The sequence below is a fragment of the Vombatus ursinus genome, unplaced genomic scaffold, assembly GCF_900497805.2.
Source record: "Vombatus ursinus unplaced genomic scaffold, bare-nosed wombat genome assembly UNPS02010219.1, whole genome shotgun sequence".
Lineage (NCBI taxonomy): Eukaryota > Metazoa > Chordata > Mammalia > Diprotodontia > Vombatidae > Vombatus > Vombatus ursinus.
This window is the reverse complement of record NW_020949997.1, coordinates 6,935,988-6,957,907: the sequence shown is the minus strand read 5'-3', so window position 1 is coordinate 6,957,907 and position 21,920 is coordinate 6,935,988. Positions and strand designations below refer to the sequence as shown.

Below are 21,920 nucleotides of genomic sequence, written 5' to 3'. Positions count from 1 at the left end.
CTATATTGAAGATCTGGCTGAACTAAACCAACATGCTATTGATCACACCAAGATTATCTCAGATTTCAGATTCTAAAAGCATATAGACCACACTTTCCCTCTGGCCAAGAAACACAGTCCCGGAGCCTAAGAAAACATTCACTGACACATGTTTGCACAGGGAAACTTTTAACATATGCAAGACCTTTTTAGAAACAGAAACGGACAGGCTGAATCTTTTTCAAAGAAATCTCCAGAGGAATACATTGTTTTATCAAGTCAACAAATAGTTCTCAACTGGAGGTGTGACTTTAAACTGGGTACAATTTTAAAATAAAAATCAATTTTAAAAAAATAGCCCCCATGGAATATTCCTTACAACTGGAAACAGCAACAGCACGACTACCAAAAGTCCTGGCTTGACAGTGCAGACCTGGTGTGGTGTGGGAGAGAACACTAGGTCAACTCCTCATAAATATCTGATATACCCTGGGAAAGAGGGCTTGAGACTTCTGGCCCAGGCCGGGCTTTGGAAAGTCGGCACAGGCCAGAATGCAAGCATTATAGCTGTATCTAAATAATGTATACCATGTGTGCCTGTTATTATTATTAATTATTTGTAGCAGGCCAACAAAATGGTCAATTAAAAAAAGGACAGGGTTGGCCGAAGGCTTTATAGAGTCATTTACCTTCTCTGCCCAATCTCAAGTCTTAGCCAAAGCTTTTCAAATAAAACTTTCTTCCCTCCAGATCGCTTCCACCCCACCCCACCCCCAACCCCCCAAAGTGAGTAAATAAATAAATTAATAAAACAAACCTAAAGGAACCAGTAACCAGAGCATGTAAAAGATTTCAATAGGGCTCAAGGGAAAGAAGGCTCATTTGATATGATATGCTCCATCGTTTTAAAAGGAAAATGAAGAGGGAAATGCAAAAAACCAGTGAAGGGAAAAATTCATTCCCTGTAATGTCAGTTCTCAGGGGCTTGTGTTGATGATGGATTTGTACTCTGTCTGGCTCCCAAGGGGGGTGAATGGGGAGTTCACCAGGACCTCATCATTATTAATATTCAGAGTGCTAAACTCCCTTATCAGAAAGTACCATCTGCTAATGCAGACCAGGTAGCAGGAACAGTTCTGCTATTTGGGGATCATGGGACCCAAGTACCGAAAAGATTTCAGTAGGGGGAAAAGAGCCATAGGGAGGATTCCAATTTTTCCCATTTTTAAAAGCTTTAAAGTGCTTTTTTTTTTTTAAAGTAAGTGAATCACATACAATGACTATAATAATGCAAATGAAAACATTAAAAAGGCAGCTAAACTGAGGTTATAGGCAATGCCCAATATTGGTTCTAGAGAACAGATCATTTAACTCTTCCCTCCCCTTGGCAGACAGTAAAAGACTATGGGTGCAGGATGTCACAGACACTTTCAGATGTGCCTACTATGTTGATATTTTTTGTTTTACTGTTTTTCTTTATGATATAGAAGAATTCTTTTGGCAGGCAGGGGAGGGGAGAGTTATATTGGGAAAGTCAATGTTCTAAGAAGCAAAAGGCATCTTTTTCAAAAAAGAGTCTATACCACATTTCTTAAAAAAAAAAAAGGAAGTTGAGTCTAAGACTATTATGAAGGAAATAAGAGAGTATGGCCTCCCTACACTCAGAAGCCACTTGTCACAGCTAGGTAGTGTAGTGCTAGCTCAGACACTCAATAACTGTGTGGCCTTGGGCAAGTCACTTAACACCTCTCTGCCTCAGTTCTCTCAGCTGTAAAATGGGGATGATAATTAAACTACCTCCTCACAGGGTCATTATGAGGATCAAACAAGATAATATTTGTAAAGGCATATGGTAGGTGCTATTTAAATGCTTATTCCCTTGTTTCTCCTTCTATCAGTGCTATAGAGAGGAGGCCATGGGATGCTTATGGAGAAAAGATCTGTCTCTGATACCCCTTGCTCATGACTGTGGTTATTTGGGTCTTGGGGTGAACTCCAATGAAATATCCAACTGAAAAACATCGAATGCCAACATAATAATTATAATGTTTATGATGTACCCACCCAGGGAAGGTTTATATCATATTTCAGGCTCTAGAATCATGGTCTATTAAAGTTGAAAGGAATCTCAGAAATCAGCTAGTCCAACTCTCCCATATTACAGATGAGAAAACTGAGGTCTAAGAAAGACAAGTGATTTTCCCAATGTCTTCTAGCTGGGAAGTGGCATAGCCAGGACTTAGCCCTAGTTCTTCTAGCTCCAGGTTCAGTGTTTATTTCTCTATATCATGAATCTATCTTTAGTCCTTTTTTTCCTCTTTCCTTTCTCTCTTCCCTATAAAAAGATAGTATATACATCAGCTAACCTACAGTGAATCTACTTACAGGAAGGGCAACTTCATCAATTGGGGAATGGCTGAACAAGTTGTGGTATATGATTGTGATGGAATAATATTGTGCTATAAGAAATGACGAGGGCAGTGGTTTCAGAAAAAACAGGGAAGAATTATATGGACTGATGCAAAGTGAAGTAAACAGAACCAGGAGAACACTGTACACAGTGACAACAATATTGTAAAAGGATCAGCTGTAAATGACTTAGCTATTCTGAGCAATACAGTAATCCAAGACAATTCTGAAAGACTTATGTTGAAAAATGTTATCTGCCTCCAGAGAGAAAATTGATGAACTTTGGGTGCATATCGAAGAATACCTTTTTTACTTTCTTCATCTTTCTTGGGGTTTGTGTGTGTGTTTTCTTTTTCAACATAGCTAATATGGAAATATGTTTTGGGTATGACTTCTCACGTATAATTGGTATCAGATTGCTTGCCTTCTCAAGAGGTGGAGGAGGGGCAGGAGAGAGGGAGAGAATTTGGAACTCAAAAGTTTTAAAAATGAATGTTAAAAATTTTTTTACATGTAATTGGGAAATATTTAATGAAATAAATAAAAATATATTTTTAAAAAAGAAGGATGCCTTACAAGTCTAGCATGGACTCCAATCAGAATGAACAGATTGTAAGGCCCCCTTATTCAGTAGTTCCCTAATTCCAAACCAGGAAGCTAGGTGGCACAGTTGGTAGAGTGCCAGGCCTGGAGTCAGGAAGATTTCTCTTCTTGAGTTCAAATCTGGCCCCAGACACTTACTAGCTATGTGACCTTGGGCAAGTCACTTAACCCTGTTTGCCTCAATTTCTTCAACTATAAAATGAGCTGGAGAAGGAAATGGCAAATCATTCCAGGATCTTTGCCAAGAAAACACCAAATGAAGTCAGACACAACTGAAAAAATGACTAGACAACAACAAAAAATTCCAATCTAAGACCAAGCCAAGTGAACCTCTCTAGCCCAGAGTCATTCTGTAAGAGGTCACTTCTGTCTATAGAGAACAGAAGAATTCATGACCAAACAGCAGATAGGGAACATTATGAAAAGCAAAATGGATAATTTTGATTACATTAAATTGAAAAGTTTTTGTACAAACAAAGCCAATGCAACTAAGATTAGAAGGAAGGTAGAAAATTGGGAAAGAAGTTTTACAACCAGTCTCTCTGATAAGGACCTCATTTCTAAAATATATAGAGAATTAAGTCAAATTTATAAGAATACAAGCCATTCTCCAATTGATAAATGGTCAAAGCATATGAACAGACAGTTCTCAGATAAAGAAATTAAAGCCATCGATAGTCATATGAAAAAATGCTCTAAATCACTATTGATTAGAGAAATGCAAATCAAAACAACTCTGAGGTACCATATCACACCTATCAGATTGGCCAACATGACAAAACAGGAAAATGGTAAATGTTGGAGAAGATTGGGAAAACTGGAACACTAACACATTGTTGGAGTTGTGAAATGATCCGACCATTTTGGAGAACAATTTGGAACTACACCCAAAGGGCTATAAAAATGTGCATACCCTTTGACCCAACAATAGCACTTCTAGGGCTATATCCCAAAGAGATCATACAAATGGGAAAAGGACCCACATGTACAAAAATATTCATAGCAGCTCTTTTTGTGGTGGCAAAGAACTGGAAATTGAGAGGATGCCCATCAATTGGGGAATGCTGAGCAAGTTGTGGTATGTGAATGTGATGGAATACTATTATGCTATAGGAAATGATGAACAGGCTGACTTTAGAAAAACCTGGAAAGACTTGTATGGTCTGATGCTGAGTGAAGTTGTACACGGTAACAGCCACGTTGTGTGATGACTAATATTGATAAACTTAACCCTTCCTGGCAATACAAGGATCTAAGACATTTCCAGAGGCCTTGTGATGGAAAATGCTAACCACATCCAAAGAAAGAACTATGGAAGTTGAATTGCTATTTTTTTCTTCTCTTCTGTTGAGTTTTGTTTCCTCTTTCTGATGGTTCCTCCTATTGGTTTTAATTTTTACTTACAACATCACTAATGTGGAAACATGTTTAATATGAATGTAAATGTATAGCCTATATCAGATTATGCACTGTCTTGGGGAGGGTAGTGGGGAGGAAGGAGGAGAAAAATTTTAAACTCAAAAGCATATGGAAATGATTATTGATAAATCAAAATAAATTAATAAAAAAAGAGGTCACTTCTGAGCACTACCTAATTTCCTCATCTGTAAAATAAGGGGCTTGGAAAGGAAGTACAATGATATTAAAAAAAAAAAAGCATGCACTCTGGAGTCAGGAGACCTGGGTTCAAATCCTGACCCCAATGATGCATGCTATCTAGCTGACCTTGGGCAAGCCATTTATCCTCTGGGGCCCTCAGTTTCCTCAACTATAAAATGAGAGTGATGAACTAGATGGTATCTGAGGCCCCTTAAAGTTCAAGATTCTATTAACATTTTCTGATCAAAGAGTTCATTACTGATGTCAACCCATCTAGATCTTGTGATTTTGTCAATGTGGGAACTAAATTTTGCCTTTGTATCTGCAGTGGTAACACAGTGTAGGTGCTCCATAAATGCTTATTACATTAGGAAGAGAGAACTTCCAACTGGGGCCAGGGATTTCCCAAATAGATCAATGCCTCACAAATGCCACAATGTGCTTATGACCCAGTACTCACCCCTGATTCAATCTCTACCCAGCTAGGCCCAGCAGGAAAAAAGAGTCACTCAAAATTAAGTTGCTTCAACATGGCCTTCTCAAATTGGAAAAGCCTTGTCATACTAATTCAGATTTCCAAAAGAAAGCTAAACTAAGCAATTTGAAATCCAGCACACTTGTATGTACATACATATATACACACATGTACATACACACACAGAGGCATTCCCACTCAATAATTTTTTAAAAGCACCTTAAAATATATCTGTTCTTTGTTGTTTGACTTTATATTTTTTTCCCTCTTAAAATCATTTGATAGCTTCTAAAGGTATACAAAATAAATCCATTTACCTCCTTTATACAGCAATAGTAGGGAAAGAAAGATGGCGGGAAAAGTTAGGCAATCCTTGTCCGTTGGCTAAAAAAAAAAAGGAACTAAAGGATATATATATATACTATGATGTTTGGCTGAATGTTGACCTAACATATGCCCAGAACTCAGAGATTTCTCTGGCCTGCCCAAAGAGAATTATGGTGCAACGGAAAAATTGAAGTGGAATGGGAAGGCATTGTATGATGAAGTTTACACCTGGAAGGGAATCTCAGAGATCATCTAGTCCAATGTCCACATTTTATTAAAGAGAAAACAGACTTTAATCTGAACTCTGTCACTAATTAGCTGAGTGACCTTGAATGAGTCATTTCCCTTCATTGGGCTTCAGTTTCTATGCCTATAAAATGAGGGAGGAGAGGAGAGAATAATAGATGAGATAATTAAAGAACCTCAGAATAGGAAGAGGCCTCAGAAGCCATGCAATCCAAGCCATGTCTCCCTGATAACCTCCTTTACAACATACCCAATAAGTGTTCATTTGGCCTTCACTTGAAGGTTTCTAAGAGGAAACCCACTAACCTCCCAAGGCAGCACATTCCCAACAATTAAAGCTGCATGAAAGTGGAGATTTGTCCTTAGATCAAGCTTAAATCTGTCTTTCATCAAGTACCATCCATTATTCCTAGACTTGCTCTCTGAGGCCAAGCAGAACAACTATAATCCCTCTTCCACGGGACAATCCTCCAAAAACTTGAAGATGGCTATCATGTCCCCTTCGTTTCCCCTTCTCCAAGTTAAACATCCTTATTTCCTTTGACCAATCCTGGATGGTGACCTCTAATGGTCCTCCCAGCCTCTGTGATTTTTGCTTCTATGTTTACCTTTGCAGAATAAAACCCGGGAGATTTCTTCTTGACAGGTGAGTTAATTGCTTAGTAACTCCAGGGAGGAGAACCTGGCCAAATACATTATACCGCTTACAGTTTCTTTTCTTCCTGAATAGGAACCCCCTCCTGCTGCAGAAGACAGTGAAATGCCTTAGGGAAGGCACCAGTCATTACACATACCAATCACACATCCCAATCTGCATATGCTAGTGTGACAGGTGAACCTGGAGTTAATCTAAAGCCACAGAACATGAAAACACACACACACACACACACACATACACAGAGCCTCTTTTTTTGGTTCCTAACCAGACTGATGGGATTTTATATCATTACTAAACAAAGCCACAGAATTATTACCTGAGCAGTGAGATCAAAAGTCGCTTCTGTCTGTATGCCCCTCACATTGCTACCGTGACCCCGCTCGGTCATCGCAAACATCCCTGTGTATTTCTGCTCCTGTGTTTTATCAAAAAGAAAATGTATTCACATCACAGAATCCTAGATTTAGATATAGAAGGGATATTGGAGGTCATGGTTTTTATTTTTACAGATGAGGAAACTGAGGCCCCGGGAATTCTTAAGTGACCTGCCCCAGGTCACATAGAGAGGTGGGGCTTGAATTCAGGTTCTTTGGCCCCAGATCCAGTGGTCTTTCCACTGTACCACTTATCATTGAGAATTTTACTCCATCTTAGTATTCACTGCTGTAGGTTTGCAGTATTTAAAAATCCAGTAAAGTTGATTAAATCAGGGGATACCAGTTTTCTATATTTTTTTTAAGTTAACCAAGGGAGAGCTAACATAAACTAGAGAGTTAGCATTACTCAAGGCAAAGAAAGAAGACTCTTTCAGGCCCTGAGTTCTGATCCTGAAATACTGTATAAAGCTGGACAAGTATCTTATTTTTTCTGTGCTCCAAAAACCTTATTTACAGACCCAGGAAAAAAGTCTGCCTTCTAGGGACTCTGGAGGCTTACCACACAGAGATATCTGCAGGGCTTCCTGCAGACACCTCAGGGCTAGCCTCTCATAGTGCCATGAAATGAAAAATTTTTTAAAAAAATTTAATGCAATGCAACAAAATAGCTAAGGATCCCATACCATACCTGGAGTGGCTGGAACCACTTAGCAACATGTCCTGGGCTCCCAAGATTCCTGACAGCCCCACCAAATAACCAGTAAATTATGCCACACTGAAAAAAAAAGTCAAGAAAATACCATTAGCAATATTTAACAACTTCAAGTTATCAGTTCAGCTTCCTTCAGTAGGTATCTACTGGGAAAAAGCAGTACCTGAAACCTATGGAGGATAGAAAAGAAGTTTCGAACAGAGACATACATAGAGTAGGGTGACTAGAGCTTTTCCCAGGGCACCAAAATTTAGAGGAAGCCAATGGGACTCATATTCCTTCAGGAGCACAGAAGTAACCAGACTTAGTTACTCAGTTGGGAGATAGAAAGATACATAGATAGCTGAATAAGTAAGTAAATGAATGAATGAATGGATGGATGGATGGGTGGATGACTCATTGAATAAATAAATAGACAAATGATAGATCGATGAATAAGTAAATGAATGGATGGGTGGGTGGATGACTGATTGAATAGATAGACAGATAGATGATAGACAGACAGATAGACAGATAGATGATAGATAGATAAAGCAGTTATTCTTGCCAATAGATCTACTAATAGATAATCAGCTCCTCTCTACCCACATATTTCCCACCAGGTACATTATGATATTTGGGGGTTTCTATCCACGGGGGTTCACCACCATCCTAAATGAGTTTGTTTTTAAAAGTTGATAGGAAGATGTGTTTCATGCCCCTTGCCTTGGGCACAAAAATTGCTCAATCTATCTCTACCTTTAAAGGGTTTAAAATATCATTGAAGAAACAAGAATTATATAAAACAAACAGGGAACTAACTATACACAGTAATATATGAGCAAGTGTATCAGTGGATGATATAGTTAACAAGGAACAGGGCAGGCCAGGACAGGGTGAAATCCATGTGGGCCACAGGAGCTGAAGAAGGCCTCCGAGAGCTTCTGGGTTGATTAGATAAATAGAAGAGAGAGAAGCAGAGAGGAGGGAAGAGAGAGTTAAGGACACAGTACGAACAAAGGCCTAGAAATGAGAATGAACACATGAGGGCAAGGCTGGGGAGACCCTAGCCTAGAGAAGGACGCCTGTGCCTGTTGGGGAAAGTCATCATGTTTTATAGATCACTGATTCATTTATAGATTTTGAAATCAAAGTAATATTAAGAACAAAAGAGCTGTTTACATTCTTCTGGCAGATCCTCCAGTTAAAAATATACCACGTCTTTTTATTGTTGTTTAATTGCTTCAGTCACGTCCAACTCTTTGTGACCCCATTTGGGGTTTTCCTGGCAAAGATACTGGAGTGCCTTGCCATTTCTTTCTCCAATTCATTTGACAGATGAGGAAACTGAGGCAAACAGGATTAAGTGACTTGCCCAGGGTCACACAGCTAGTAAGTGTTTGAGGTCAGATCTGAATTCAGGAAGTCCTCCTGACTCCAGGTCCAGCACTCTATCCACTGTAACACCTACCTACGCCTCTATTGTGCCTTTACTATCTTTTTTTTTTTTTTTAACAACTAACTTCTGAAGTACAATGAGAATTTTATTCAAATGACCTTAATGCATTATTGGAAGACATCTAATGTTCTAATCACTAGATTATATCTACAATATAATTATTTTGGATTATCATAAATAGTGTTATGAGCTCCAAATTGGAAAGAAGGATTCAGTCCAAATGGACAATTGTTTGTTTTTCTTAAATCATAAACTTCTCATTTATCTTTTTTAAAGACTGATTTACAGTATCTACTCTTGCTTAACTAGAGCAGGTTTAATGTTCTACTCCTGAACCATTTAATCTGGATGTACATACTATCTTTTCAGGTCAGTACTCTTTCTTCTTTAATTCTTTTTTCTTTCCCTTTGAAGAGTAGAAAAGAAGAGACAACACAGTATAGTAGGAAGAGAAGTGATCAAAAGACCTAGGTTTAAATCTCTACTCAGAGTTACTAGCTTAGTGATCTTGACAGAGCCACACCTAAGCAGGAGACATGTGGGGTTTGTCACAGGACAACAGCTTTAGACGGTGTCCAAGTTTGGGGGCACTGACAGCACTTGCAGTTCTCTAGCCATGTTGAGACAACAGAACTTAACACTTAGTTAACAAGAATAATTAGTTCAATAAAAAGATAAAAGATGGGAGAAGTTCCTCTCCTATGGCAGCCTTCCTGGCAGTGGCCTCCAATGGACATCCAAAGGTTTCTGCCATCCCTCCATTCATGTTGTCATGTTGTTCAGTCGTGTCTAACTCTTCACGATCCCATTTGGTGTTTTCTTGGTAAAGATACTGGAATAGTTTTCCATTTCCTTTTCTAGCTCATTTTACAGATAAAGAAACTAAGGCAAATAGGGTTAAGTGACTTGCCCAGGTCACACAGCCAGTAAGTGTGTGAGACCAGGTTTGAACTCACAAAACGGAGTCTTTCTGACTCCAGACCTTGCACTCTATCCATGGCGCCACATTCGTATGAGGCCCAAACTGATAACATTTGCCTTGGATGCAGAGACTCCTAGATATAGCTTTGGATGTTGGGCAAGCCATATTTACTTGCCTGAGTCTCACTTTTTCCATATGTAAGATGAAGAGTTAGACTAGATGTCATCAAAAGGTCCATTACAGCTCTGGCTGCTATAAGCTTATAAAACAGGCTTTTAACATACATATTTGTAGATTCCATTCACTAACTGCTGCCAGCACAATACCACTAACTCCAGTCCAACCAATAGAAGGACACACTGCTAAATGAGTCAGAGGAACATGACTTGATACTAATGCAAAAACTGAGCTTTGAGCCTTAAAGGGAACAAACAAAAGCTGTGACTGCAGATACCAGCCTGGCCACTGAAGAGTGAAAACAATTCAAGCATTTTTTCAGCATCAGAATGCCAAACAGCCTTTCCCGGCAATGGGGATGGTTTGGTCAAAATGACCAATCAACCAGTGGTTCTAGAGTCATGTAGATATTACCTAAGAGGAGGGAAACATACACATATATTCACCTTTGCCCATCTTTTCCAGAGCTGTGAAGCATAGAAGCCACTGAGATCTTTTCTCTGAAAATCATAAGATAATTGGATAGATTTTTTAAACACAGGATGAATAAATTATGAGCATTTTTTAACTTTGAGCCACACATTTTACATGCTCATTTTTTTCATTATTCTCAATTCTGCGCTTCACATAAGAAGACCCACAGGCAGTAGGGCACCAGCCTTGAGTTGCTTTGTCAATAGGAAGATGTTGAGTCACACACCTTCTCTTGATCTCTTTAATATTTCTCAAACAAGCAACTCCATCTTCCAACTATGAGCACTTTCACGGGCTGTCTCCCATGTCTAGAATGTTCTCCCTCTTCATCTCCATCTTCTGGCTTCCCTGGTTTCCTTCAAGTCGTACCTAAAATCCCAACTTCCACAGAAAGCATTTCCTGATGCCCCTTCATTTTAATATTCTCTTTGATGATTATTCCAAACTCATTTTAGTATTCTCTTTGATGATTATTCCAAACTCATCCTGTATTTCGCTTGTTTGTACATGGTTGTTTCCCCTCCTTGACAGCAAGGACTGTCTTTTGCCTTCTTTTTTGTATTCCCACTGTTTAGCACAGTGCCTGGCACATCGTAAGAGCTTAATAAATGTTAGTGATGGATTCAACACTTATTACTATGACAAGTTTTGACCTCAGAGACCCCTCGAAAGGGTCTCAGGGTCCTTCGTGAGTCCACCGACCACACTTTGAGAACTGCTGTCCTAAAGGACCCAGAAAACCTCTTCTCATGCCTCCGGGGCAAAGTGGCCAAGAAGCCTTCTATCCCAGTGCCTCTGATTTTTACTTCCTTCCCCACCACGCTCAATTTCCAGCGTGGCCACCAAGACAATGGAAGATAGAAAAAACTTAAGGACTGCAGGTGCATTCCCCAAAGTCTACTGAAATAAGACAACTACCAGGTTAATGTTATTTCTACTTAGGATGATGTTGGTGTCAGGGTATGATTCAGATTCTATCTCAGAATTCTTTCTCTTTCTAGAATGTACAGAGAAGTATCCATATTCAGTGGCACAAAGAAAAATCTGCGGAGTCAAAAGGAAGCTTTCCTGATCACGTCCAGAGGCTAACCCCATGTCTTAGTGATGCTATATCTGGTTTTCCCTGAACTCTCTGACAAGCAACAAGACCTTATCATAGTAGCTGAGGCTTGGGATTTATCAAACACCATCTTGCCGTGTTAGTTTGCTCCTGTACGTTATGTGCCTATTGTTCCACCAGTGGGCATCTCTATTTTTTAACTAGTACCAATATAACTGCTGGTTAAGCCTTTTCTCCATGGGTCAAAAGGTCAATTGAAACATTGGTGCTAAAGAGATCACGGGTATGACAAAGGCCAGTTGACTTTGGGCATGAACTGCACCTCTAGCTATCCCTGATTGAGTATCTCACAAATGCATGCTATTCATATCAAAGGGAAGAGAATGGATCTGCATAAATGCACTCCTGCTACTGGAGACAAATTGGGCATAAGGCCCCACTGATGGTGTATCAGTAGCATCATCTTTGTAGGTGAAAATCCAGCATCATTCTCTTTATCTGATGTGCATCAGTGAATAAGGACAGCAAATGGTATCCAGGTGTGATGGCGGATGGAGAAATGGAAAAAGTAAATGCTTAAGCAGAGATGACTTCCCCTTAAATGTGTGGTGACTGTTTGGGAAACCTCCTTTTCACTGTTCTGTCTTCACTTCACTGTCTACAGAAGGGGCTGCAGCTGTGACTGGATGACCCCTGCTCTGTAAGGTGGCCTTGGTGATAACTACAAGTCTGAGGGAGCCTCCACAGACCATGAGAGTCATTCAGTCAGTCAACAAATATTTATTGCTTACGATATGCTAGGGATACAAAAAAAGCAAAAAAGAGGCAAAAACAAAAACGAAAACCAGTCCCTGCCTTCAAGAAGCACATGTTGTAAAGGAGGAGAGAGCATATAAATAACTAGGTACATAGTACTTTAAGCCTTACAAAGTACGTTCCTCAAAACAATTCTGTGAGGTATGTAATACAAGTAATTTTGTCCCCATTTTACAAAGAAAGAAACTGAGGCCCAGTAAGTCAATCAACAAGAGCTTTATTTTTTATTAAGGGCTTACAATTGAGTGAATGGGGCAGCCAGGTGATACAATGGATAGAGTACTCGGCCTGGAGTCAGGAAGACCTGAGTTCAAGTCCAGCCTTAAACACTTATCAGCTGTGTGACTCTGGGCAAGTCATGTAACCTTGTTTGCCTCAGTTTCCTCATCTGTAAAAATGAGCTGGAGAAGGAAATGGCAAAGCACTCCAGTATCTTTGCCAAGAAAACCCCAAATGGGGTCATGAAGAGTTAGAGATGACTGAAACAACTAAACAACAGCAACACTGAGTGAATAGGGACAGTTAGCTGACTCAGTGGATAGAGTGCTGGGCCTGGAGTCAAGAAGACTTGAGTTCAGATCTAGCCTCAGACACTTAGCTGTGTGACACCCCACACCTGTTTGCCTTAATCCACTGGAGAAGGATTGTTATGGTCCATGGGGGTCATGAAGAATCAGACACAGCTGAACAATAACAACAAATTGAGCAAACACAATAGAATGGGTATTTATTGGAGTCACTAGAGCCCATTCTGGGAGACCAGATATTAGCTGAGGTTCAACACAGGCAGAGGGAGGGGGCAGACCACAGGACAGAAGTGGGCCATTGGACAAGGCCATAGATGACTCAGCACTTATGTTTCCCTTTTTTAGGAACTACTGGAACCCCAGCAACATTATGCAGACCCAGTTCCCTGGGACCTCATTTATAGAGTGGTGAGACTAATAGGCTCCCTAAATGAATTCTAGGATATTTCGCCTCATTTAGAGCTATAAGGAAGCTCAGAGAATCTGCTCATTTTACAGAGGAAATGGATATGTTTGGGGGATCTTTCATCCCTGAGGGAAAGAGAGCCTACTACCTCCTTGGAAGTTGGGGGCTGAGGGGTGGGGTTGGGGAGAGAAGGGCAAATGGCACTAGGATATCCATTAACCCTGAAGGAGAACACCTAAATGAGAGAGAAAGAAAACTCAAAGGTCATTGGGAAGAAGAGAGGTAGGCACGTCACACTTCTTTCAACAGTAAAGTGTTTCCAGATTGCATCCATTTTTTGGCAGATCTGAAGCCTTCCCTGGGACCTCTCCCAAACTAGACTGGGGACTCTAACTCCTCAGCAAACTAAGCTCCTTTCCTTGGCATCTCCCTCTTCCTTCTCTCCCCATTCCACTGTGAATCAGCCCCAGTGCCAAACTTTAGTTCCTGCCAGGATTTCGCTGCTCCAGTACAACCGTGTTTATCCAAAGCTCTCAGGGACATCCAAAGCCTTTTAGATAAATAAAAGTTTTGATGGAAGAAGTAAAATGTATTCTGACCTGCCAGGATGGAGCTGACTTTGAAGGATTCTAGATCTGACACTGCTCTCCTTCAGCTGACAAGTAGGCTCACGCAAAGGAATCAAGCAAAGAAGGTGAATGCAACCCAGCTGTTCGAGGTCTGTGAGAAAACCTGGGACGCCCTGACAACCACCAAGCAGGCTGCTCACCTCCATGGTGAGCCCCACCCCAAAGCCCCACCAAAGAACTTGTACTCCTCTCTTCTCCAAGATCTGAGGAAGGACAACTGTCCCCTTTGGGACACTCTTCATGCAGGCAAATACTGGGCTAGCTGTACCTTGGAACATTTGTTCCAAGCCAAATCAAGATTTATTAAATACCTACTATATATCAGGCATTGTGCTAAGCACTGGGGGTACAAAGAAAGGCAAAAACAGTCCCTGCCCTCAAGTAGTTCAGTCTTAAGGTCCAATGACTTTTGAGGCTATTCCATCGGAGGAGCTGATGAGAGAAAAAAAATATTCCCTCACCAATGACCATACAGAAGGACACAAAGGTTTTCTTTAAAGTTAGCCTTTGAATTGATTCTGCACTTGCCCTTAATGAGTGTAGAAGGATCACTCAAGCCTCAATCAGGCTTTTTAATCAGACTCACCCAAACATCTTGCTAGGGTCCTCAGAGAAAAGCTCTCAATGGCTCCCACAGGCATATATTTTCCCCTGATCTCAATCTAATCTTGCACTTCCTAAACTTATAGAAAGAGGGCATAGGAGATGGGAATAAGGAGGAAGTGAGCAAGTAAAAGAAGTTCCCATGACAATATTGAAGATCTAAGGCAAAGGTCCCCAGCCTTTAGGGGAAGAGGAATTATTTCTTAATTTCTCAAGTCTCTGAGTTCACAAAATATGCCACATGAGATATCCCTGAGTAGTAATCTTATGATGAACTCCCTATCCAGTAAACAGATGTCACACAAGCATCATTGACCAACCATTTAAGGATGGCCGGTCTAGACTGGAGCAGCTAGGAAGCACAGTGCTGGACCTGGAGTGAAGAAGTTTCATCTTCCTGAGTTCAAATCCAGCTTCAGATCTGGTCTCAGACACTTACTAGCTGTACGATGCTGGGCAAGTCACTTAACCCTGTTTGCCTCAGCTCCTCATCTGAAAAATGAGCCAGAGAAGGAAATGGCAAACCATTCCAATAACTTTGCCAAGAAAACCCCAAATAGGCTCATGAAGAGTCAGAAACAACTGAAAAATGACTAAACAGCAACTGGTCTAGATTCAGTTAAATTATATTTGACAAGCATTGAATCACCTACTGTGCACATAGAACTGGAGAAGAGACAAAGTTTAGCTAAGATAGAATCCCTGTTCTCACAGAGTTTACAGTACAATCCAGAGAAAGAAACAGATAAATTTAATATGACCTAACGTTATAAGTGCATAAGCAAGGTGCAACATATTTTATGAAGCGTGATGGGGGAAAGGTCATTAACAGCTCATAGGGATGGAAGGACAAAATCAGAAAAGGTTTCATGGGGCAAACAACTGAGACAAAGCCATCATGGTGTCAACGGGCTAAGAATCTGACCAAGTATCTAAGCAGCTACAAGTACATTTGGTCACTTATTAGAGACCCCTGGTTTGAACATTTTCTTATTCTGTCATATAGGAAAGTTATTTATACTAGACAGATAAGCTTAGGAGGGCAGGTACCATGTTTTATTCTCCTCTGTACAGTGCCCTGCATATACCAGCTGCTCAATAAATATTAGGGGCAGCTGGGTGGTCCAGTGGATAGAGTGCTGGGCCTGGAATTGGGTAGACCTGAGTTCAAATCAGGTCTCAGACTTATTAGCTGGATGACCCTGGGTAAATCACTTAACCCTGTTTGCCTCAGTTTCCTCATCTGCAAAATGAGAATAACAAAAGCACCTATTTCCCAGGGTTGTTGTGAGGATCAAATGGGATAATAATTGTAAACTGCGCAGCACAATACATGGCAGACAGTAAACACTATATAAAGGTTAGTTATTATTACTGTTATTATTGCTATTTTTTGAATGAATAAATAATTGAATACAAAAGATTTGTGACATCATCAGTAGTCCCAACACAACTTGTAATCAGTCTAAAATAGGTCTTAAGGAGTTGCCTAAGGCAAACATATATTAAGTGACTTGCCTAGAATCCTTCATTATTATTGTTTGGGGTTTTTTTTAGGCAATTGGGGTTAAGTGACTTGCCCAGGGTCACACAGCTAGTAAGTGTCAAGTGTTTGGTCTGAGGTCAAATTTGAACTCAGGTCCTCCTGACTTCAGGGCCGGTGCTCTACCCACTGTGCCACCTAGCTGCCCCTTAGAATCCTTCAACCAGTGAAAGTCAGCAATAAGATTTGAACCCATGCCCTCTTGCCTCTGCGTCCAGCGTTTCCTCCAACATGTCACACTGCCTTTCACATGAATGAGTGAAACAACAAACTAAATCCTGAGGGACTGGCATCAGTTGTATACAAACTAACTAAAAATCAGTTCCAACAAACTCATTTTTCTCTGAGGGGCTTCTACTTTCTGACTTCTAACTGTTAAAAAAAAAAACTAGTGGAATTCCATTAAGGACCCATTATCTCTTACCTTCACTCCTGTCGCCATGTCTGCTAGGGAAAGGACTTCTCCAATGACAAGACTTTTCCTGACAAAATTCTTCTTTTTCTCTGCCTGAAACAAGCCACATCTCGTGTTAAGTTCTCATTATGTTCTGATCCTTGATGGCCAGTGACCCCCATTGGAACCACCAAGTGCCAGTCTTAGCCAGAAAAGAGGACCTGAGCTTCTACTGCTCGGGCCCCTGACGTCTTCATCTGGCAGCTCACCAACTAACCCCAGCCCCTTTTGATGTCTCTTCCTGGATTGTGGTCTGATCCCACGCACTCCTTTCTAGCACATCCTCTTTGAAGACAGTTTTAGAAACATGGTAGGTGTTTGAATCAGTACTATTCACATATTTAGAAATTCCCATCCTCCTACAACCCAGAAAATTTGAGAATGCTGGGGAAACACTCCAGTCAGAAAATCAAGTGCAAATTATTTTTAGGGAGCTCTTGCTCAGAGCGTTTTAATGATTTCATACCAATGAAGTCCTAGATCACAGTACAGCAGGATTTGAACCCAAGTCCTCTGGCTCCAAACCCAGTGCTTTTTCCACTGTACCACATTGCTCCCCTTATGGTGTTTTACCTATGTAATCTCATCCGAGTTACACAAAAACACTTTGATTATCTCCATTCTACCAAAGAAACTGAGGGTCAAAGAAAGTAGGCAACTTGTCCATGGTCACGTTGCCTAGTCAGTGTCAGAGGTGGGATTCCAACCTGTATTAACCCTGACTTTAATTCCAGCATTCATCCTACCTCTAAAAGTACTTCTGAATGGATGCCAATACAGGGCTCTTCAAAGCTGCCAACCTACTTACAATATGGGAACCCCTGCTACTAGGCTGACTTAGCAGTTTCAACATTTTCTTTGGTTTCTCTGCCTAGGCTATATGCATTCTCACCATCAACACTTTCATAGATGTTTGTGATGTTTCTCTCTCAGTTAGTTCTATTTATTGCCTTTAATAGGCAGCTAGGTGGCACAGTGGATAGAATGCCAGGCCTGGAGTCAAGAAGACTCGTCTTCTGGAGTTCAAATCTGGCCTCAGACACCTACTAGCTATGTGACCCTGAACAAGTCACTTAACCCTGTTTACCTCAGTTTCCTCATCCTTAAAATGAGCTGGAGAGGAAAATGGCAAACCACTCCAATATCTTTACCAAGAAAACTGCAAATGGAGTCACAAAGAGTCAGACACGACTGATATAACTAAATAACAACAACATTTTCTTATCAATTATATTAAAAAACAAAATGTCTGGTCTGTTGGTCAGGATCTGCTCATCTGTTATTAAGGGCTCTATTCAAATACATACAGAATCATTTCCTAAATGTTCATCCACATTGGAAGACAGCATGGCACAATGGAAAAATTGCATTATGAGTCAAGGGACCTATGTATGAATCCTATCACGGACATGAACTACCTTTGTGTCTTTGGGCAAATCACTGATTCTCTCTGAGCCTTACTATCCTCATCTGTAAAATGAAGTGATTGAACTAGATAACACCCAAGATCCCATCATGTTAATAAGCCTATGATCCCTTGACTAATGTGGTACAGTGGTTAATAAAGGATGGTATGCTAGATTTGCACTCAGGAAGACTCGAGTTCAAATCCTGCCAGATACATACTGTGTGACAATAAACAAGTCACTTAATCTATGGCCTCTCATTCCTCTCAAGGCTATACTCTGGACCCCTTCTACCATGCCATAGCTCTTCATCCTGAAGGCTAACTCCAGTCCTGGAATGCACATACTGGAAGCATCTTCTCTCTTGAACCTCTTGAACACATTGTACCTTGACCCCACCATAGTGAGTGACGTTATTTTGGTCCTCTTTGAAAATGGACAAAAACCAACCAACAACCAACCCCCTTACCTCCCTTCAGGCTCTCCGTCTGATTGGATGGCTCACCCAGAACCTCCATTTAAGGAGAATTCCCATACTAGCCATGGCTCATTCCTCTCCAGGGTTTTCTCAGGACTTTCTGTACCATGTCCTCACGCTGGGTACTTTTGCCCCCACTCCTTCAGCTTCCTCTTAAATGTTGTTCCCACCCCCTTTAGAATGTAAGCTTATTGAGAGCAGAAACTGTCTTGCTTTCCATTTGTGCATGTATTCCCAGTGTTTAGCACAGTTCCTGGCACATGGTAGTGTTTAATAAATGCTAGTTGACTGACTCATGTCACTGATCTTCCATTTCCACATCCATAAAATGGGGATGATATTATTTATATCTGTAGTATCTACCTCTCAGGGCTGCTGGGAGTCTCAAACGAGATCATATACAGGAAGCACTATATAGATGTGATCTCATGTTACTATTGTTGCCATAGGATTGTAGCACAATCATTATGATGGTACAATCCATGGCTGATAAAAGAGCATTTCCTCCAACTATTTAGCCAGCTGCTATGCATAGCCCACATCTGTCATCCAACAAGTTTTCTTTTCTTCCTTTATTATGTACCTTTCTATAGCAAGCTTCCCATCCCGGGGCACCACAATGAAACCTTCATTCTCTTTAAGCAACAAGCATGACTTCAAATGTGAACATTACAAAGCTAATATGTTTTAATTTGATGCTGTCTGTGCCTTTTCTTCTAGGCTCTGTTCTTCACTTCTGTTCTATCTCATGCTATTTCTCTAGCTTTAGTGCAAACTGCGATCATTTGAATTAAATCCTCTGTATGAAATAATCAGGGCAGCTAGGTAGTACAGCAGATAGAGCTTAGGGCCTGGAATTGGGAAGACTTATCTTTAGGAGTTCAAATCTGACTTCAGTCACTTACTAGCTGTGTGACCCTGGGCAAGTCACTTAACCCTGTTTGCCTCAATGTCCTCATCTGTAAAATGAGCTGGAGAAGGAAACCACTCCAGTATCTTTGCCAAGAAAACCCTGAACAGGGTCACAAAGAGTCAGACTTGACTGAAAATGACTAAACAACAATAAATGAAGTAATCCCCCGATTTTATAATCTCGAAGCAACAGCAATGACTGAAGTTATTTGCTCTCCTCCTACATTTTCTTTATGGCAGAATGATCCTTTCAAATGCAAGCTCACAGATAAAAAGCTCAAAGGAAACTCAGACACTTCCTAGTGCCACCCTCCCCTTTAACAGATGAGGAAACTGAGGCCTAGGGAGGTGATGTGATTTGCCCAAGGTCACAAAGGTGGTAAGTACCAGGGATATGATTTAAACTCAAATCCTTTGATTACAAAACCAGTTTTCTTTCCCCTGTTCCAGTGATGCTTACAAATGTTTGCCTATTAATACTCCATAATTGACATAGTAATCCCTTATAGGTATGGACAGGACCATTTTACATAAATGAACACATAAGTACTACAATCAGTATGGCTTAGTGAAAGAATAATAGCTAATATTTATATAGAGCTTACTATGTGCCACACACTGTGACCATTTTACAAATATGATCTCATTTGATCCTCACAACAACCCTAGATAATAGGTGCTATTATTATCCCCATAGAAACGGAGGCAAACAGGGTTAAATGACTTGCCCAAGATCACACAGCTAGTAAATATCTGAAGCCACATTTGAACTCCTAAAGATGAGTCTTCCTGACTTCAGACCCGGCACTCCGTCTGCTGTACCACCTAGCGGCCTCTAGCTGTGTGGTCCTGAGAAAATCATTTAACCTCTATCAGACTCAGTTTCTTCATCAGCAAAAATGAAGATAATAACAGCACCTACTTCCCAAGGTTGTTGTGAGATAAGCACTACATAAATGCTAACTATCATACCATATAACTGTAACATATAACATAGCTATCACTGCATAAATGCTCCCATCATTATTAACAGCTAACATTTATTCCAGTGCTTATAATATGTGTCAGATGTTGTATTATAAGTGTTTTATAATTGTGTGAGTATTTTATAATTATCTCATTTGATCCTCACAACAACCCTAGGAGGTAAATGCTATTCCTATCCTCATTTTATAGATGAGGAAATTGAGGCAAATAGAGGTTTAGTGACTTATCCAGAGTCAGATAACTAGTAAGTGTATGAGGCCAGATTTGAACTCGGGTCTTACTCCAAGGCCCAACACTCTATCCACTGTCACCTAATTGGCAATTCTCCCCACATCAAATCTTTCCTTTAGTTACAGGAAGCCTACATATGTATACTTTACATTGATTTGCTCTGTACCAATAATACCTCCCTCCACCATAGAAAGTTTATTTTTTCAATAAATTTTCATAAATTCTCAACCATGTGGAACATCTAAGTGACATGGGGCTCCCTTTGAGATAACAGGCATTTCTCCACTTCAGACTTCATTGGAGACATCATCACTAGTCACTTTTTTCCTTTGAATAACATTTTATTTTTTCCCAGTTACATGTAGAAACCATTTTAACACTCATTTTTTAAAGTTTTGAGTTCCAAATTCTCTCCCTTCATTCCTCCCGTTCCCATCCCTAAGACACTGAACAATTCAAGATAGATTATCCATGTACAATCATGTAAAACATACTTCCATTTTAGTCATGCTGTAAAAGAAAACACAGACAAAAAAACACGAAAAATCAAGAGAATAATAGTATGCTTTGATCTGCATTCAGACTCCTCTTTCTCTGGATAGCATCTTGCATCATGAGTCCTTTGGAATTGTCTTGGATCACTGTATCACTGAGAATAGCAAAGTTATTCAGAGTTCTTCATTGTACAATGTTACTGTTACTGTGTACAATGTTCTTCTGGTTCTGCTCCCTTCACTTTGCATCAGTTCCTATAAGTCTTTCCAGTTTTTTAGAAATCACCCTGCTCATTATTTCTTATAGCACAATAGTATTCCATCACAATCATATGCCACAACTTGTTCAGCCACTCCTCAATTGATAGGCATTCCCTCAATTTCCAGTTCCTTGCCACCACAAAAAGAGCTGCTATAGATATTTTTGGACATATGGATCCTTTTCCTTTTATCTCACTGGAATCTAGACCTAGAGGTGATATTGCTGGGTCAAAGGGTATGGGTCTTTGGGCATAGTTCTAAATTGCTCTTCAGAAAGGTTAGATCAGTTCACAACTCCCCCAACAGCGCATTAAATGTCTAGGCAGTTTTATCATTAAGTTCTGCTTTAGAGGGTTTAAAAAAAGTATCAAGTCATCCACAAAGACCAAGCACCTAATGCTATGATGGTTAACTATACACATATACACATACATTTTTTTTTAATAAAACCATATCAGGGTTCCTTAGGGCAACTAGGTGGTACAGTGGATAGGGCACTGGGTTTAGATATATAAATATTCATCTTCATGAGTTCAAATCTTTAATCCTGTTTACCTCAGTTCCCTCATCTGTAAAATGAGCTGGAAAAGGAAATAGAAACCACTCCAGTATCTGCACCAAGAAAACCCCCAAATAGGGTCATGATATAACTGAAAAACAACTTGACAACAACAAAGTACTCCTTGTGTCTCTGCTTGAAGGATTTAGTCCCAAACG

The 21,920-nt window shown here is 40.2% G+C and overlaps 1 protein-coding gene across 1 annotated transcript in view; it reads right to left on the bottom strand.

The window, feature by feature from the left end:
* Positions 1 to 21,920, bottom strand: part of ACOXL (acyl-CoA oxidase like) — a 521,856-nt gene that overhangs the window by 444,598 nt on the left and 55,338 nt on the right. Inside the window, exons 3-5 of the mRNA XM_027853786.1 lie at positions 16,405 to 16,488; positions 7,362 to 7,448; positions 6,613 to 6,711 (exon numbers count right to left, since the gene is read on the bottom strand). Of these exons, the coding sequence (XP_027709587.1) occupies positions 6,613 to 6,711; positions 7,362 to 7,448; positions 16,405 to 16,488 (270 nt within the window). The remainder of the gene's footprint in view (positions 1 to 6,612; positions 6,712 to 7,361; positions 7,449 to 16,404; positions 16,489 to 21,920) is intronic.